This window comes from Rhinichthys klamathensis, unplaced genomic scaffold (genome assembly GCF_029890125.1).
Source record: "Rhinichthys klamathensis goyatoka isolate OS25496 unplaced genomic scaffold, OSU_Roscu_1.1 h1tg000053l_1, whole genome shotgun sequence".
Taxonomy (NCBI): Eukaryota; Metazoa; Chordata; class Actinopteri; order Cypriniformes; family Leuciscidae; genus Rhinichthys; species Rhinichthys klamathensis.
Window position 1 is genome coordinate 221,237 of NW_026606598.1, and position 17,701 is coordinate 238,937.

Genomic DNA, 17,701 nt, shown 5'->3' on the forward strand with positions numbered 1-17,701 from the left:
CGTTTTAATAACTTAAAAGATTATTGTTGTTTAATGATTTTTTTATTCGCATAAAAAAGAATAGCGTTGCTCGAGGATTGCATGAGACACTGATAATATTTATTCCTTTGACCTCAGCGGAGGAGGCGGCGGCAACAGTGTCTTTCTATTGTTTTAATTTTGCAATAATTGTGTTAAAAAAAACATTCTTAGGACAAACTGATTAATAATTATCACAAAGAATGTTGATATTTCAATCACGGGACGGCATATTGTCTGTACTGTAACACTGTACAAAGCGGAAAATGACGAATCCCCCCCTCCTTGAAGAAATGGTATGCGCGGTTCCTATGCGCTCAAGTCTGTTGTTCTCTCCTACAGAGTCGTATTCTTACTATGGAGACTAACAGCAATAAAAATAGTGACAAATCTCAATTCTAAATACCAAACAACGAACATGGCTGCTTTAAGGAAAAACAAATCTCCTGTAATGACCGCTGCCGTAAGGTAATTATTGGTTTCCGTCGTTTATTTTCGTGCCGGTTATATTATAGGCACAATGTGTTTTTATTTTTAAAAAATGACGGTTGTTGAGGATTGCAGGCCAACCGTCCGCTCGCGCCACATCCATTTAAATATATCGTGTCAAAAGAAAGCTTCAGTATAGTAAGATGCTAAAATTACCAGTTTTTAAATAAAAATGTAATTAGCTTGTCGTTGAGCTAACTGTCGAGCGCCCCCGCCCACCCCTCAGTGTGAGGTCATTATTCTCGCTTGATTTGTGATCCTCAGACACTTCTTCCGTTTCCAAGATGATGACAGCACAGGAAGACTGTAAACATCCGCTCGCCTTGGTTTTGGTTAAATATGACCCTAAATATATGGATTTAGCTATGTATTGATATCAAACTAAAATCGATCCTTTCTTCACTTGGTCATTAACGTTACATGATAAATTCAGTATAACCAGTGATATTTGAATTCATTGTCGAAATATATCTACGTTTATTTCCCTCATAATTACGTGTCCCTAAATCCATTTTGGCTGCACATTTGGTTTTGAATAGACATAACTAAAAACAAATATGTTTCTGATAGTGTACAGTTGTAGTGCTTCAGCCTAACGATTTGGGGTTGACCATATTCTTGTTTCTCACCAACATTCTCATATATAAAGGCCTTTCTTTCTTTTCTCTCTCTCACCTTACTTGATCATGTTAAAGGGAGTAATTCACCCAAATTCACAGACCAATTGCAAATGTTTTCTTGAAAGTGTAATCTATTGAATATTATCTACAAATAATTAAATACCATTCAATATTTTATTAATGAGTAGTGCTTGTTTTGTGTGTTCTTAGGCAGCCATTGGCATACTAGGCCAGTTGGAAACAATTAACTTTAATTATCCTTTTTGTATTATACACACACATATTAAAAATTGATTGAATTAATTAAAACTGAACCTACATTACTGACCTGAGCTGAAATCGGTTAAAACCATTAGACACTCATTCATGAGTTCACCAGATAAACATCATCCAGCTGCGATTTTTTAAAATGTTTTGAAACCAATGTTTGAAACAGTATTCCGCATCTAATCCTCAATTTCTGAATTCACATGAGTTTGATACACACGTTAAACCACTGATTCGAAATAAAAGTGTTTCAGAAGCACCCATCACTAATTATGACATGACAAGCTAGAACCAGTGGTGTTTGACATTATAAATGTTTTAAGTAAGGAATAATTGACGACGGGCCATTGAATTATTAGAAAAATAATGCACACCTGAGGTTTACACCTTTACATCGTTACACCTCAGGTTGTGCATTATTTTTCAATAATTCAACGGACCGTAGTCAATTATTTGGCTTAGACTACGGTTACCACACCTTAAAACATTGTTCAGATGATGTGTTTTAAGACATTTGTCAGGTTTTTTTCTTCCATAAAACGCTCTTGTGTGTAGGACTAATTTCTTATGCATCTAATCCCAAGCCTCCGTTGCTAATTCCAAAACTTAATTTTAGAGCTAGTAACGGAGGCTTCAGCCACTGATAGCAGACTAATGCAGTTATTATATATAGAGAGAGAGATTAAGCATGTGTAAATTACTTAATTCCATGTGTCTCTAGACAACTATATGCTCTCAACAGTGTTTGGCAGCAGCGTTTCTACTAATAGCGAAACTGTAAGTTTATCTGCTCCAAGGACGGTGGCGTTATTACCTTGCTAGTGAGAAATGGCATGAAACGTTTAAGTTGCTAAACTATTTACATTTTTATTGATAAAATCGTCAGAGCAGCGCTGACAACACGTTTCTGTGCAGGTGTGTGTCCGTACTGTATGTGTTTGGTTTTGAATGGGAGAGAGAGCGGGGGAAAGAGAGTATGTGCTTTTCCATAATAAATAATACATACACATAATACATAATAAAACGTAATTTTGTAGCGAAAAAAACCCCCCCCCAAGGAAATAATTTGTCGTTTTTATCCTATAGTTACTATATTTATTTGCCTATAGTTACTATATTCATTTGCTTGGTCAGTGTCGTTGTGGGTTTGGGTTCTTTTTCTGTTGTAGGCTGTAAGGACCTTTGAAATAACTGAAATCATTTGGCTAAGGGATATGGAACTGTAATGCGGTCAAGGCCTACCTGGAATTACTTTAGCCGTACTTTTTCCTGAAAATAATTGCACTCCAGAATGTTCGGCAACAGATCAGATCCAAGCATTCAACAGCCCCGTAGTATAAGAATCTTTAATGAATGCAATGGCTCTGGTATAGAAGAGATTATCAGTTAATAATGACTTAAAATTCAGTCTGTTCCTCACAAATATATCACATGACTTCAGAACACTTGGATCATATAAATTACTTTTGTACTCCATTTTGGAGCTTGAGAGGTTTTGGTCACCATGAATTGCCCTTGAATGGAAAAGAGCTGCATAAAAGTTTGGATGGACATGAGGGTGAATAAATAATGATAGAATTTTGAATTTTTTTGCATGAGTCCTATAAGGTGTTCGTCCTTCCTATTTCGAGTAATGCAGCATTATATTGTTTTCGTAATAGAGTTTTGTTATTTCCTGTACCATGTTGAGTGACTGTAATGCAATGCTGTTTTGCAGCTGCTCCCGCTTACGGCAGGTCCAGGCTCTGCTAAGGGATGATGTTAAAACAGCTCCAGATGGCATCCTTTGCTCCCTGGGTGAGTTAATTAATCAATATCACATGTGCTCTTTCACTCATGTAGCCTAATCTTTACTCCAAAGAGACAGGTGGAGAGGGCTTGCTCCAGTGAGCCACCTGTAAGTAATATGCTGTGTTTGATTTTTCAGGTATTGACAGCCGCTACAATGAAGGCTGCAGCGAGCTGGCCAGCTACCTTTTCTGTGGCTTGTATAAACACAACCATTTTGACATGGATCAGATTCCAGAGGACTTCCCAGAGGAAGTTTTGGATGGTACGGCAACCTCTCATCCATTAATATTCACTAATAAGCTATTTAATTGCAGTCAGTCATTCTTGGTAGGAATGAGCACATTTGTTGTACATCTTTTTGACTTTGTGCTGTTGTATGATTGCTTTTTCCTAGATGTGATCATCCTTATTAAGACAGAGTGTGTCCATCTGTACTGCAACCCAGTGAATTATGGGTACTTGCTTCCCTATGTATCTCACTGGAGGAATCTCCACCTCCATTGTCTGACTGAGACAGAGGTAATGATCTACTCTACTTTTCATCATCTCCACATCTTTACTAGGGATGCACCTATATTACAATTTGAGCTGGAAGAATAGAGGGTATGCATTGACGTCACTTTCCCGCCAGAACACGCCCCCCTCATCCGGACTGAGTGGAAAAAGAGCCTGCTGCGTGACTGGATTCAATAGGGGAAACTGCGATAACGCGAGTAAAACAAACGATTATCAGTTTAAACTAAAGGTTGGACTCGATATAGTGTTCCTTACAACTTACCAGTGATCCATAGATATTGACATGCAGCCGGGAATCATGTTTCCTGTCATTTATATGTGCCTGATTTCGACGCCAGGGAAATACATTTAAAGCAAATTTGCTTGTGAACGCTTTATATAAATACATATAGGTAGGTCTAAATTCGTGTGATCACTTCATCAATATCATGTTATATCTATATCATATATATATATCATATCGTCCAGCCTTAAAACTTGTATAGTTTTTTTATCAGTGTTTATTTAAAAACATTCAATTATGCAGAATATAAGATGGTAAATATTTAATTGATGAGTTGTCAATACAATATATAACAATACAATATGGTATGATTTTACCCCTAAATCCAGCATATTCTCTTTTCTGTAGCTTTCGGCAGTCTGTTAAAATAGACCTCAGATTTCTTGTCAAATCTAGTTGTACAGTCAATCTCAAAGCTCGTTCCCGTTTTAGATGTGTTTTGAGTATTTTTTGCAGCATTCACGCTGAAAACAAATGCTGCCGCTCAGTCTTTTTGCCACTTAGTGGGCCTAACCACAGTTACTCCATCCGACGGTGACGTCACGCGCATACTCTCTATAGGCTGATCTTTTTTTTTCCATGTTGTGGCAGATATTAAAAATTCTATACTATTTTGTCTAAATATAAAAATAACACACACGAACACATTTAAATGATAAAATATATAAAATAAATTATAAAAAAAATATATAAATTGTGAGATTTGCTTGAGATTTAATTTAACCGTTATTAGTGTTCTTAAATATTAATTTTAAGTGAGAAAGACATCTAAATGTAAATAAAGAGGGGAAATAGCATTTAAACAATGAAATATCTGATAATATATTTCCAATGTTGACTGTCTGTCACACACTCATATTCATCCACTGGTTCATTTATCTCAGATCACCTATTAGTTGTTGTTTTTTTCACCTATTTTGCTGTTTATCTCTTAGTATGAGGATGAAGAGGTTGCAGAGGAATTTAAGATCTCAAGTTTTGTGTCCATGGTTCAAGACTGCCATTGTATTGGAATCCCCTACAGTTCACATGGTAAGCATGTGATACACCGATGTAGGTATCGAAAAAGTATTGTACTTTTGCCCATCATATTTATGGTTGATTCATATACTCCATAGACCAAGTTCAGAAGTTTGACATGTTTATGTTGGAGAAGTGGCCCATCATTCAGGCATTTGCCTTGGAAGGAATCGGAGCTGGAGGGTTTTTCACCATGAAATATAAGGTTTTGTATTTCTACTCTATTACTTATACATGACTTGGGTAGTATATACATTGTATAATATATAACAGTTGTATATTATTATATAATATGATTGATACTAGAGTAAAGGCATATAAACTAAGACAGCTTTTGTTATGTCCTTCAACAAAATTGTTTGTCTTGCATCTTGCAGCTCACAGATGTAAGTCAGAGACTCTGGCAAATCTACAGCAGATTGGACCCAGTGTCTCTAGACTGCCTTCTCAATGAGGTAAAACACTTGCATAGATCGAAGCATGATTGTTTACCTTTCACATGCCCATGCATGCACCCATTTTTTTCTTATACAAGAGTGGGTGTGATATTCTCTCACAGGACCTTCAGCTGTTCGAAAGACAGTGGAGCTGTCTGTTCTCCAGTATGGAAATTGAGAGTGCACTGTCCATGCAGGAGCTGTCAGAGGCCCAAGTTGCAGAGGTACTGTTTGGAATATTATCACTACCATAATTTTGCAACAATTTAAAGTCAAAATTAAATATCAAAGTTGGTTTATTTACTTTCAGGTGAAGTCACCTAGGTTGCAAGAGCTGGGAAAAAAATTGTTAACCAAATGTCAAATATGAGCTATTTAGGCATTGTAGTTTCCACGAATGTCTGCAAACTCAAATTTAGGGCTCCTGTCTGGTTTTTAGCCATTTTTTTAACCATTTCATGTTGGCTGTAACAGTCACTGAAAATAATGTGTTGGTTATGATTCATTGTATGATGCCTAATCTCATTTTCTGTCTTTCAGCCTTTCAGAACATATTATTCACATGGTCTTATTTCCAGCAATATCACAGACAAGAGGTATTTCCATATGATACAGTAGCTCTTATTTCCAAGACGTTCTGGAGGAATTATTTTTGTTTATTACAAAGTTTATTATTTTGTAAGGCATATGATGTATTTTACATTGTTTGCACTGCAGTAAAAGCAGGCAGCCATTCGTTTTGTTTGGGAGTCACTCTACTAAGGAAGATCTGGAGAACTACTGTTTCACCTTTCCCTCTGAAGGCCACCATGTCCGCAACACAAGCCCTGCTGGGGGTGTTGCAAAACACATGGTGAGACAGCGCCACACAGCGGCATGATGACTCAGACCTCAACTTTTACATGAATTCCTTTCCTTCCTTTATGTATTTTTATGCATACAACAATTTGATATCTTATCTCTCTCACAGCTGCTGCAATGTGTGGCTCCTAAAGGGCCACTAGCCTGCGCTCGAACCTATTTCTTTGGAAGCACACATGTCCCATACTTGGGTAAGACGTGTACCTCTGGAGGATGTTTTTAATGAAATAATTTTCAATTTCCCCGCACTGTGTGATGTTCACTGGTTTCTTTAATCCAACAGGAAATGACAATACCCAGCAGAAGAGCACAGATCTCCAGTAAGTACTCCAATCGTGCTTTGTACCATGTTTTGATCAATGGATTGGTACTAAATTTAGACCTGTTGTGTTACAGGCTGCTTTCACATATCTACTCAGCTGCGGTTCAGTCTGTACTGGCAGGAATCAAATGTTTCTCTATCAACTCCAGTGCTAGAAAGGTAAAATTACACTCTCAGAACTGTGACGAACATTAATGTAGGATTTACATTAAAAGTAAAGTTTATTTACCAATAAAATAAAAAGGCAACTTAAGATGGGAGAGCAATCTTTGAATGTGGGTACATTTTTTTTCCATTTCAGAAATAGCCTTCCGATAACTATAACCATAAAGTTTTAAAAACTCCAAAGGAGCGATCGCATTAGCGAAATTTTGCAGGCAAAAACGTACATTGTTTATTGTCAAGTGTAGCGATGCATGAAGCACAGCTCACACAGAAGTCATTTTTCAAACCAAGCAGCTTTCTTTTGGTCAACAAGTGAGTGTGTGACAAACTTTAACGAAGCCTGCAAAAAGTCTGCGTGGGGAAATCTTTCACCCTCACAAAAAATTCCACATCGCATGAATTCCTATAAGGATGACTGGATTTTACCCATGAACATTTGCTGAACAACTGTAAATGTGATCGCACCTTAAGAGAACAGTGGAGTCCATGCCACAACTATAACACTAATGACACATTAGTGTGAATTATTGCTGGAACTACTTTCAGAGAGAATTCATATAATAATGATTAAAACATTAACAGCCAATCAAATTCTTTCCTACTTTATAGCACATGCTGCAGTTTTGTTCATTGAACATTACTAAAATACAAGTTATTGTCTGTTGTGTGGATGCTAATATAGCTGTCGTTATAGTTTTCATTCTTGGTGTGAATGGGCCTTTATTACAGTCAATTTATGATGCCATCATTTTGGGTATAGAAATATTGCTCAGGTTATTATTATAGTAAATGATGTGCACATTTTTTCAAGGCAAAGGATGTAGCAGAACAAACGTTTCAGCTGGCCTTGGACAATTTTGGGTTGATTCAGTACAAGGGAGCTCTCAGGTATGCAACACACACAGAAATCACACTCTGTGGCTATAAAAAGGTCCAGAAGAAATCTGAGGAGACTTTATTTATTTATTTATTTTGCTGCATTTTCTGAGCTGGTTTAGCAGTGAATACTATGATTGGATTTAAACATTATCAAATCTGTTAAACAGCTGAGAGCACTATTTTCTTATAAGAAGGTGAGGTATGATCAAATTTTATTAAAAAGACTAGAGGAACACAAGAGAATGTGTAGAACTGCCAGACGTTCCAGTTGGCATTCAAATCTGGCGTTCAATTGGCGTTCAAATCTGCTTAACTTTCTCTGGGGTTCTGAGCATTCAGATCGCTTGTGGGCCTTCGCTATAAGACACTGGTTACTAAAAGTGATGTAATGTGAGAAAAAATGTCTGCTTGCATTGTGAATTGAGAATCTACTTTGTCTATTTAATTTAGGTCCAAAGCTGTGTTTAGCATACAGGCTGTCAATAATGAGGGAACGTGAGTTTCTATACACACAGCTATTCCCTTCACATGTTACACTGTATTATACACTTTCCATTTTCTGTTCTTTCAATTGGGTTATTTCGTATTTCATAACTGATATAAAAGATAAACAATCTTCGTTTACACAGAATCATTCCCCTCAGTGATGAGGACAGTCGCTTTCTGGTAAAAACTGTGAGTAAAAACTTTTCAACCCCAGCTGCAGCTTTTCATTGTACGGCTGACTAAATATTTTCATTGTACAGCTGACAAAAAATGTCTTACTTCTCCACAGGCATCCATGATAGTGTATGATATCCCAGATCCCCAGTGTGGAGGAAACCTAGGATCAATAGTTTTCTCTGAATCCTTTCTAGAGTCCAGCGTTTACATTCAGCAGAGAGGTAAGAATCCATTTACTGACTGTATTCAGTTTAAAGACCTCCTTTGGTGTATGTTGTTTGTATGTCTATGTGGTGTTTTTAATGTACTTGACAAACCATGTGCAAATTCATCAGTCAACACCATTGCTGAGTTTTTTTTTTTTCTTAAAAATGGTACACCAACTAACCTTTTAAGTGCTGAAAAACTGGACTTGTGACTGCAAGGCATCTCTTCTTCTGCAGATGGCGCCCTTTCCTCTGATAGCTGTTTCACTGTGCTCACCTCCTCAGTTCCTCGCTATGTCTGCTGGCTGGTATAGTGCACTCATATTCTCTCTCTACATGCGCAGAGATCATTTTTGATTAAATGCTGAGTTAATTAATTAACGTCTGTGTGTTATAGGTAGATGAGGCTGATGTGCGAATGTCTGAACAGGCTCAGCATCTGCTTAAGGTGAAGTTTCACAATGCAGTGGTTTGTGCAAAACATTGAAACTCCTCCCTCATGCTGTTCTAACTCCTGTATATGCTTTAATACCTGTGTGTGTAAAAACAGAAAGAGGATGGTACGTGTTTGGGCATTCCTCTTACAGTGAGAGACTCTGCCTACATGTTCTCCAACAGCCTGCTCTCTACACCGGAGGAAGGTCAGATTTCACCTTTATTGGAAGGTCATGGATTCAAGTAGTCCTTGTGAACAGGCAATAATGATTTTGTAATGTTTTTATTTTCTTGTAGGGAAGCTGGTGTTTTTCTCTGAGGGTATCCTGTTTGTACATCCACATTATGGCTCCATCACACTTTCTATGAGTCACATCAACACAATTAAACTCTATGATGGGGTGAGAAATGTTCTCATTCATGATATATGGGGTCAGAAGGATGCAACTTGATCAAAAGTCACATTAAAGATTTCTATTTCAATTTTCAGCTTTACCATCACAGGAATAAATTACATTTTAAAATATATTAAAATAGCTATTTTAGATTGTAATAATATTTCACAATTATATCGTTTTCTTTGTATTTTTTATCAAATAAATGTAGCCTTTGTAAGGATAAGAGACTAATCAAAAACATCAATTTTCTACTTTTGAACGATATGCATATATTATCAGTGATGTGTTTGTATTGACTAAATGTATATAATGGTTTTTTTTTTCCCTCACAGGGCTCTCTGTCTGATATTTCAGTGCTGTTCATCGAGTATCAGACCTCTCTGCTTCGACACCTTCCATTCCCTTTACACAGCAATGAGCTCTCTCTGGCCATCGCTGTACTTCCCAGAACCAAGAGCTACAAAAGCTTCTATTCACAGGTGCTCACACACATACATATGCAGGTGGAACATTTAGGTTTCTGTCGTCCTGCAGAGTTGTTGTATTCTGTTTAGTGTGTGGTTGTAAATGAGTCGTGATATGATATTCAGGTCCTGCCAGCTTGGCATAAGTCAGACTCTGGACTGAGAGTGCAGCACGTCCTCCATGATCAGCTGAGCCCTGAGCACAAGAGCATGTAAGATAACACTTCATTCTGCATTAGCTCAGCCAACAGCATAGGGCCTGATTTGTTAAGATCTTATTTTGTGCTTGAGCCCAGAGGTATCATGATTTAGCATATGATGGTATCCGATGACGTGTTTCCTCTCAGGTACTTCAGGCTGTTTAAGCTTCATGAAACACATTCTCCAGCGGCAAACAGCCACAGAGCTGTTCTGAAGACTGCTTATCCACAGCTGCCAGAGCAGGACAGGTAACACACACACAAACATGTACACAAATAGACCCTGTACTATCCAGGGATGATGTGGCTGAATGCCAAGCGATAAATCAACTTCTTTCTTTTTAATCTGAACTTTTGACCTAACAAGCTATGACTATGACAAGTCACAAGACATTTTGCCGATTGCTTGGTTTTCGTCTTTGAGTCAATATGGTCCAAAAATCTGTCTATTTTGCATTATTTAATGTAGGTTAATATATTTTTCTTTTTCATTATAAATTATATCATCATAATCAACTTACATTTCAAATTGTCTAGTGTATATATATAATTAATTAAAAATGTCCCCCTCCTGCCAATTTGGCTAAGTACATTTTTAAGTTACTGGCCATTCAGAACTTAATAGCCAAACAAAGAAGAAGAAATTAACCAGCTTAACTACGTCACAGCTTATATGTATATATAGGCCTATATATTACAATTTGGATTTCATACATTCATTTCTTATTCAAACAAAATCCTAGCTGTCATCCAGCCATCTCCTCCCTTCCTCATTCATTGTGTTTTAGGTGGACAGATCAACACAGTACAACCAACATGTAGGATGTTGGAAAGTAACAATGTCTCTTCTGTTAACCAAATGTTTTTTTAATCTTCCCTATTGCTACAATGCAAGTGAACAAGCGTGCCGTTATTTGTTGCTTAGTGACGTGTGTGTTCAAGTAAGCCAAAAATGCGCAGATTATGCGCAATACGCTGTAATTTAATAGATCACGATGACCATTGAGCATTGCGCATCAATTGAGCATCTAAATCCGCACAGATTTGGCTTACTCAAACTTTCCCAGCTAAAAGAATAAACATAGTAACACGCCAAATTGGCTAGTGATTTGACAGCGTTACCCGCCACAGTTGATTTTTACCAGCATTTGGCGGGTTGGCGGGTGTTCTGTATGTGTATACATATATAATTATTCTTATTTTCTTATTGATTTACATTAAGTTTGTTGCTTTGTTTATGCACATTGGTGTTCAGGTTTCTACAGCATTTTGCCATCAGCAGTAGCGTGGGAGAAGAGTCTGTCTGTAGCGACCACTTGTCTACTGTGTTTTCAGACACCGTACCTGAAAACACCATACCTGAATCCAACAAAAAGGTGAAATGCATCTGTATACACGGAACATAGTCATACATAATCTAGCCGACAGGTCATGCTGGAGGAAACAGACCATATGAATAATAATAGATAAATGTGTTTGTGTGTGTAGGTGGTCCTCACTATCATTTCAGGCTTGCCGGGCAGTCATAAGGAGAATCTGTGTGATTTCTTGATGGAAGTGAATCAAAATAGCACCAGGTGAGAGAACAATCAAGATGCCATGAACCATCATTATAACTATACTAATACATTTAAAATTGGATGTAGGAGATTCCTAGTGAGCGATATTTATGACTTTAATATGCTTTGCTGTACTACCATTGGAAGATGATTCAAACCTAATTGCAATTTGTACTTTGTGTTCTGCTGCACTCTTTAAGTAGAAGGTTGGAAATTTTGACTTTCTGAGTTCAGTGGAATGTATTTTAGATCATGGTGCACAAATTACTATCTTTATACTCCTAAACTGAGTATTGTTTGATTGTCAGGTGGGAGGTGTTTTGCCCTTCTCTGGAGGGCTCTGAGGATTTCAGTGCATCACACCTTCAGCGGTTCCTGAGCAGTCTTCTGGCCAAACAGAGGGACACAGATCTGAACTCATCCAGAGTTCTGCTGCTTATACCAGGGTAAGACAGACATGAACACTGGCTCAGAACCTTTTGATGTGCGCATTGAGGATCACATTTAAGTCGCTCACTATGTATTGAGAAACAATTAAATTAACTGACCATTGTTTTTATGACATGAGTTTGTGTGGTTATGTGTTGTAGGTACACTGATGTGCTGGATGTAATCCAGGCAATCACGGCTCATCCAGACCCACAGGTTCACAGCCAAGTGACAGTGGGTGCCGTCTCAGCCTGTGTCAACCCACTCACATCCTTCATCAAACACAGGCAAGAGTATTTCCACATTCATATTGTAAATGCTGTAATAAGAATTATATGTCATTATGCAATTATAACACAAGTCACTTAAGGGCCTGTTAACACACTGTAATTTCCCTTGGTTGATGTCATATCTGAAGCTCTCTGAAACTGCTCTTCACAGGCTTCTCTTCCCCAAACTCCTGGAACAGTGCAGTCAGGGTGAGTTTCTCTCAATAGGGTGAGAGTATTTGTGCATGTTGTAGAACAGATGATCAGATCTGTTTCTGGTGTGGGGTCATATCATGTGGAATCAAATTTTTCTTGGATCTTTTTAGAGATAGAATGTTCTTTGTACTATGAAACCTATTATAAAAAAACTTGAAAGATTAAAATGAGACTGCCTGGACACATTTACAAATAAACAATGCAACTTTCTATAGCCGCTTTTCCTCCGTCAGGCCAAACGGTTCTAAGAATGGTAAAGAACGGTTCCAGTTGTATTTCCACTTGAGCCTACGATTACAAACCGTTCTCGTACCAGAACCATGCTGGTAGAATGCGTGTAGTGACGTCGCAACTCAGGATTTTTCACTTGTCCGTTGCCTTGCTACCAGTTTCTCTGTAGCTGCCTAAGCGTGCTATTTGAGCTGCGTAAACACAAATTAATAAAATTAAAAGAAATATCCATAAAAATATCCTCCATAACGCAGTCCCTATTTACATCTCATATCATTTGTAAACTCTTGTGTTACCAAGGCAATGACTGACACATTTGTATTGCATTCCAAAGAGCTCTGTTATCAGCCCCACAGTGGAAAATGAAACCATATCCGTGCCGGCTGGCCCTGAACAGCACGGAATGGAATGGTTAAGCAAAGAGAGGTTTGGCCCAACGGTGGAAAAACGGCGGATGTCTGCATATCCCTCTGAAGAATCCCATGATTAGAAACAAGCGTTATTTTCAACAACGTCCCTGATCATTTTCGTCTGACATGAACAATATCAATCAAACTGTACCGAGTGTATGAAGACAGTGAGCCATCACCAATGTGCCCTTAATTAAAGCAGCCTCATTTTAACCTCAGCACTTTAGGGGAATTGCCCCAGTAATAAGTGCACTGTAAGTGGTTTTGGATAAAACGTCTGTTATATGATTCCTTATATGAGTTTCTGTTTTAGGTGTTGTCAGCAATGTTGTCTTCACGGGTTTGACTACTGAGCAGAAGCACCCACTTCTCAAACACATGCAGCAGCTGATCCGTGCAGCCAATCCCAGAACTGCATTTATCTTAGCAGAAAAAGGGGTGGTTCGAAGGTTTGTACAATGATAATTCCTCTGACATACACTCTCATATAAATGTAATGGTAATTTCGAATGTTTTTTTGTATTGTAGGACTGAAGATATAAGTCTTATTCTGGATGTCAGCAATTTCTCACAGTCTCATATGATCAATGCACGATACCTTCTGTATCCTGGCTGGTAATAGTCTCGTTCTCTCCTCTTTTTAGTATATGTGTGGACATACAAGTGGATGTTTAACTATACTGGACTATACTGTGTATTGTTTCAGGTGGGAGGGCCGGTTTGTGTCTGGAAGTGGAACTTTATCTATTTCTCAGCATCGTATTGAGTTCAGTCGTCCATTAGAGAGAGCGTTATTTCTGCAGCGCTGCAAAGGTAAGCATCTTTTTGTGTGTGTATTTATCATCATCAATAAGACTGTCACAATCATGACATTCTGGTTTGTTGATTATTTCTATTACAAATAATTAGCAATTTAATTGTCTTTTTTGTTCATTTCATTTGTAGTGTAACTTAATACACATATGTACCTTAATTTAATCACACTGAAATACAATATGTTTGATTTCCTTTGTAAATAAATATTGCACAGAGCACTGTTGTTATTAACAACAAAAAAACATTACTAAAACATGAACAACATTATTAAAACACAAAAATTTGAATGAAAACTGAAATGTTAAAAATATCAGCTAATTCAATATATTATTATATTATGCTATAGTATATAAATAATACTAAATTATCACTGGCACAGAGTAGAATGACATAAAGAATAATAAGTAAAATATTTATTTGATTATTTCCTAAATTCTTCACACTGCATTGTAAGGTGGTCTGGATAAAACCCTCAAATTTTCATTTTGCACAAAATCTATTTATTTATTTATTTAAAGATTAAGAATGTAAATTGGGTCAGTTGTAGTTACAAGCAGAACATCTCTTGAGATGGTCTGAATTCTCGCATAATGCACATTAATGCATTGAAAAGAGACGTAAAATGTGCATTTAATGGCAAAATGATTATTTTTTACTCAAAGTAAAAACAACTCACTTTTTCTCTGTCTCGGTTTCTTTTCTCAGCTCTGAAGTCCTCTCTCAAACCTAGCCCTTTCACTGGAAACATCTATCACATCAGTGGGAAAGTGCTGTTCTCTGGTAGGGCAATCTGTTTTCATCATCTCCTGCTAGATCTGCGTTTGTTTTATGAGAAATACAGTGTGACATAGTCAAGTATCAACTAAGATTGTTTATAAATATATATTGTTTGATTCCAGGATGTCTCTTGCTCTGGTTTTGTCTGTGTAGTTAATGTATGATTTTCCTATGAGAAGTAGTAGGCAGGGGGCCTGTGGGGTAACGCCACACGGTAGGACTCTCACCTCTGAATCCTCAAAGTGATGTGGCCTGCACACATCTATTCTCACTTTTTTTTCTCAGTCGTTTCTTCTTGTGGTCACGTTTTTTGGAGGTTTTTTTTTTTTTGGACTGTCCTCTGTTCCTTTGAATCTTTGGTGTAGTTGCATGGAGAGAGTGGGCAGATTGACAGAATGGAGAGAGCTGAGTGATTTAATAGTGCCTGAGTTACAGCACGCTAGATAGTGTAGTTAATTTAGGACCCGTACAGTTTGAACACCATCTGTGATGCCTAGTTATCCCCATTAATCATCTGTGTTTTGTTATGGAAATCTTTTCTATATATATAAATATATCTTCTTCTTTTTTTTGGTGCCTACGTTTGGTTTGTTGTGTGAAGTTTTTGTAACATTTTCTTAACATTCAGTGCATTGTGTTCAGTTGTTTTCAAGTTTGACTCCTTGCTTGTTTGTAGAGTGCAGAGTTGTAGTCAACACTGCAGAAGAGTGATTGATGGGATGGATGGCTGTTGGCACGCCATGCTAGACATAGCTCCGTCTGATGACATGTTTGATAAATTAGTGTGCAGCATGTTGGACTCAGTGTGTGTGTGTGTGTGTGTGTGTGTGTGTGTGTATATATCTGACTGCATTTGGTGTCTGTTTTCACTGCAGACAATGACAGACAGATGGAGGTAAACTGTAACTCTATCAGTGGGAATGTGACCGTTGCCCCCGATCAGGGGACTCACCATGGCCCGCGGACAACAAACAACTGTTATCTAATGTTTCACGGAGTGGGGCTCACCCAGGAGGGGCTGAAAGACTGGCTCCGGCATTGTGCCAAACAGGTAAATTCTCATAGGTTGGACCAGGTGGAATCCGCAGCCTTCTTTCATATTTTCTGCCCTAATTTTGTGTGAGGTTAAACAGTAAAATGTTTGCTGAGAGCAACTACATTAGTAGCATTATCATATATCCCTAAATATTTAACGAACACAAATTTTATGAATTACGGGCACTCCAATTCGGATGCACTCCAATAGTTTTGTGGATGCAGATTTATAGAGAGAGATAGAGATTTTATGCAATCATGCAAGGGTTAGGGCCTGAAAATGTCAGTGTGTTTGTGTGTCACAGAAAGTGCTAAAGAAAATCAAGAAAAATCAGAGGACGCTTACTCCACAGGAGATCAAATACATTCATGTGAGTATACACACACTTGCACGCATTCGAACGTCACCAAAGTGGATGCTGCTTCCGTGGTTTAAATACTTAAGTACTCATTTTATGTGTTTCTAGGTGAAAAGGCACCTGGATCCTCTCCCTTCTGGTTACTTCTACAATGGTCATCACTTTGTCAGTTTCTTTGGAGAAAAGCAACATTTCCATCCTCGTATCTTTTAATTCTGGTAACTTGTTAACCAGGTTAAAAATTTCAATTTCATGGTGGTGAAATTTTCTTGGTTACTCTACCGTACAAAAGTTTAGGGTCAGTAAGATTTTATTCAGTTATTTCTTTTGAAAAGTTGAACAAAGTTAAACCAAATATAGTTTTTAGCAAAAATAAATTGTAAACACCTAATAGTTTTACCATACATTTTTCTCACCATGAAAATAGCCACAGAAGCTGGCATGGCATTAAAAATAAACAAGCATTCAGCAAGGATGCATTAAATTGGTCAAAATTGACAAAGACCTTTATAATAATGTTTCAAAATATTTCAAATAAATGCTGTTCTTTTGAACTTTCTATTCATCAAATAATGATACGAAATAATAATAAGAAATCAGCATATTAAAATAATATCTGAAGAATCATGTGACGCTGAAGAATGGAGTAATGTAATAATATTTCACAATATTTTACTTATTGTACAATATTGTATTTATCAAATAGATGCAGCCCTGGTGACCATGAGAGACTTTTTTTTAAATCTTACTGACCACAAACTTTTATTTTACTTTCAACCTAATGTCTGCATACTGCAATAGAAGCATGCTGTCGATAACCACAGATAATATTTTTTTATCCGATAAGAAGGCTAAATGTTTAATCAGGAGTTTTGAAAAAATGGCGCATTTATACAGGCTGAGGCATCAGTTCAAATTATTGTGAGCTGTAATCGACAGCATTAAAACTAATATTGAATATTGACAGTATTGAATATTACTGTATTTGAGAGAACTGATGTGTTCGTGTGATGCTGTGTGTTGTGTTGCCATCACATGTTGAGTCCTTACATGTGTGTATTCAGTGATGGATCAGTTCATTGATCAATACGTGCATGACGCCAATAGAGAGATTGAGCGCTTCAACAGAGAGGTGGACCTGCAGCCACACGCTGATCTCTTCGACCCCTAATCCCCTCATCTGACAAATTCACTTTCCGGGGAGAGGGAGGGGGGTCACTTTACAATCACTAACGTCCACTATCCAATTACCCACACAAAACCGACCATTTCACAAGTTAGAATGAGGGATTTGCTGTTGAGGGATGAGGAGGATTTAGCTCACAGCCAGGGAGAAATATCACAGTCTAATGAGAGATCCTTTACCCAGCATACCATGACAGTAAATAATACTAGCACCCTGAGAAAGCTGAAACGCTGTTGTGCAAAGCAGCAATGCGAAAGCCTGTGTAAAGGGCTCACAGATGTGTCAAAACAATCCTGTTTAGAAAATATATTTTCTCTGTATTACCAAATGAAAGTTAAACAGAAATTAGAGGCTCATATATAAAGGATTTCCAGATCGTT

General features: G+C 37.5%; 1 protein-coding gene across 3 annotated transcripts; it reads left to right on the plus strand.

Annotated features, from left to right (window-relative positions):
- Positions 1-301: 301 nt before the first annotated feature.
- On the plus strand, positions 302-17,666 carry dnaaf9 (dynein axonemal assembly factor 9). Of its 3 annotated transcripts, none has more exons than XM_056248006.1 (37): positions 302-486; positions 3,112-3,191; positions 3,322-3,447; positions 3,580-3,704; positions 4,920-5,016; positions 5,103-5,209; positions 5,382-5,459; positions 5,564-5,665; positions 5,982-6,037; positions 6,159-6,294; positions 6,412-6,493; positions 6,586-6,622; positions 6,699-6,783; positions 7,601-7,677; positions 8,119-8,163; positions 8,298-8,343; positions 8,444-8,552; positions 8,775-8,845; positions 8,935-8,985; positions 9,088-9,178; positions 9,270-9,373; positions 9,703-9,849; positions 9,961-10,046; positions 10,182-10,283; positions 11,290-11,410; positions 11,523-11,611; positions 11,902-12,039; positions 12,184-12,309; positions 12,464-12,501; positions 13,462-13,597; positions 13,677-13,763; positions 13,855-13,961; positions 14,670-14,744; positions 15,617-15,792; positions 16,082-16,147; positions 16,244-16,337; positions 17,200-17,666. In XM_056248006.1, the coding sequence occupies exons 1-37, from the start codon at positions 317-319 to the stop codon at positions 17,304-17,306; spliced, it is 3,570 nt and encodes a 1,189-aa protein (XP_056103981.1). In that variant the 5' UTR covers positions 302-316; the 3' UTR covers positions 17,307-17,666. The 3 variants fall into 3 exon arrangements, with proteins under 3 accessions (XP_056103981.1, XP_056103983.1, XP_056103982.1); XM_056248007.1 differs by lacking the exon at positions 302-486 and adding an exon at positions 2,934-2,952 and having other exon boundaries at positions 8,298-8,341; positions 8,442-8,552; XM_056248008.1 differs by lacking the exons at positions 16,082-16,147; positions 16,244-16,337; positions 17,200-17,666 and having other exon boundaries at positions 334-486; positions 8,298-8,341; positions 8,442-8,552; positions 14,670-15,753.
- Positions 17,667-17,701: the final 35 nt, after the last annotated feature.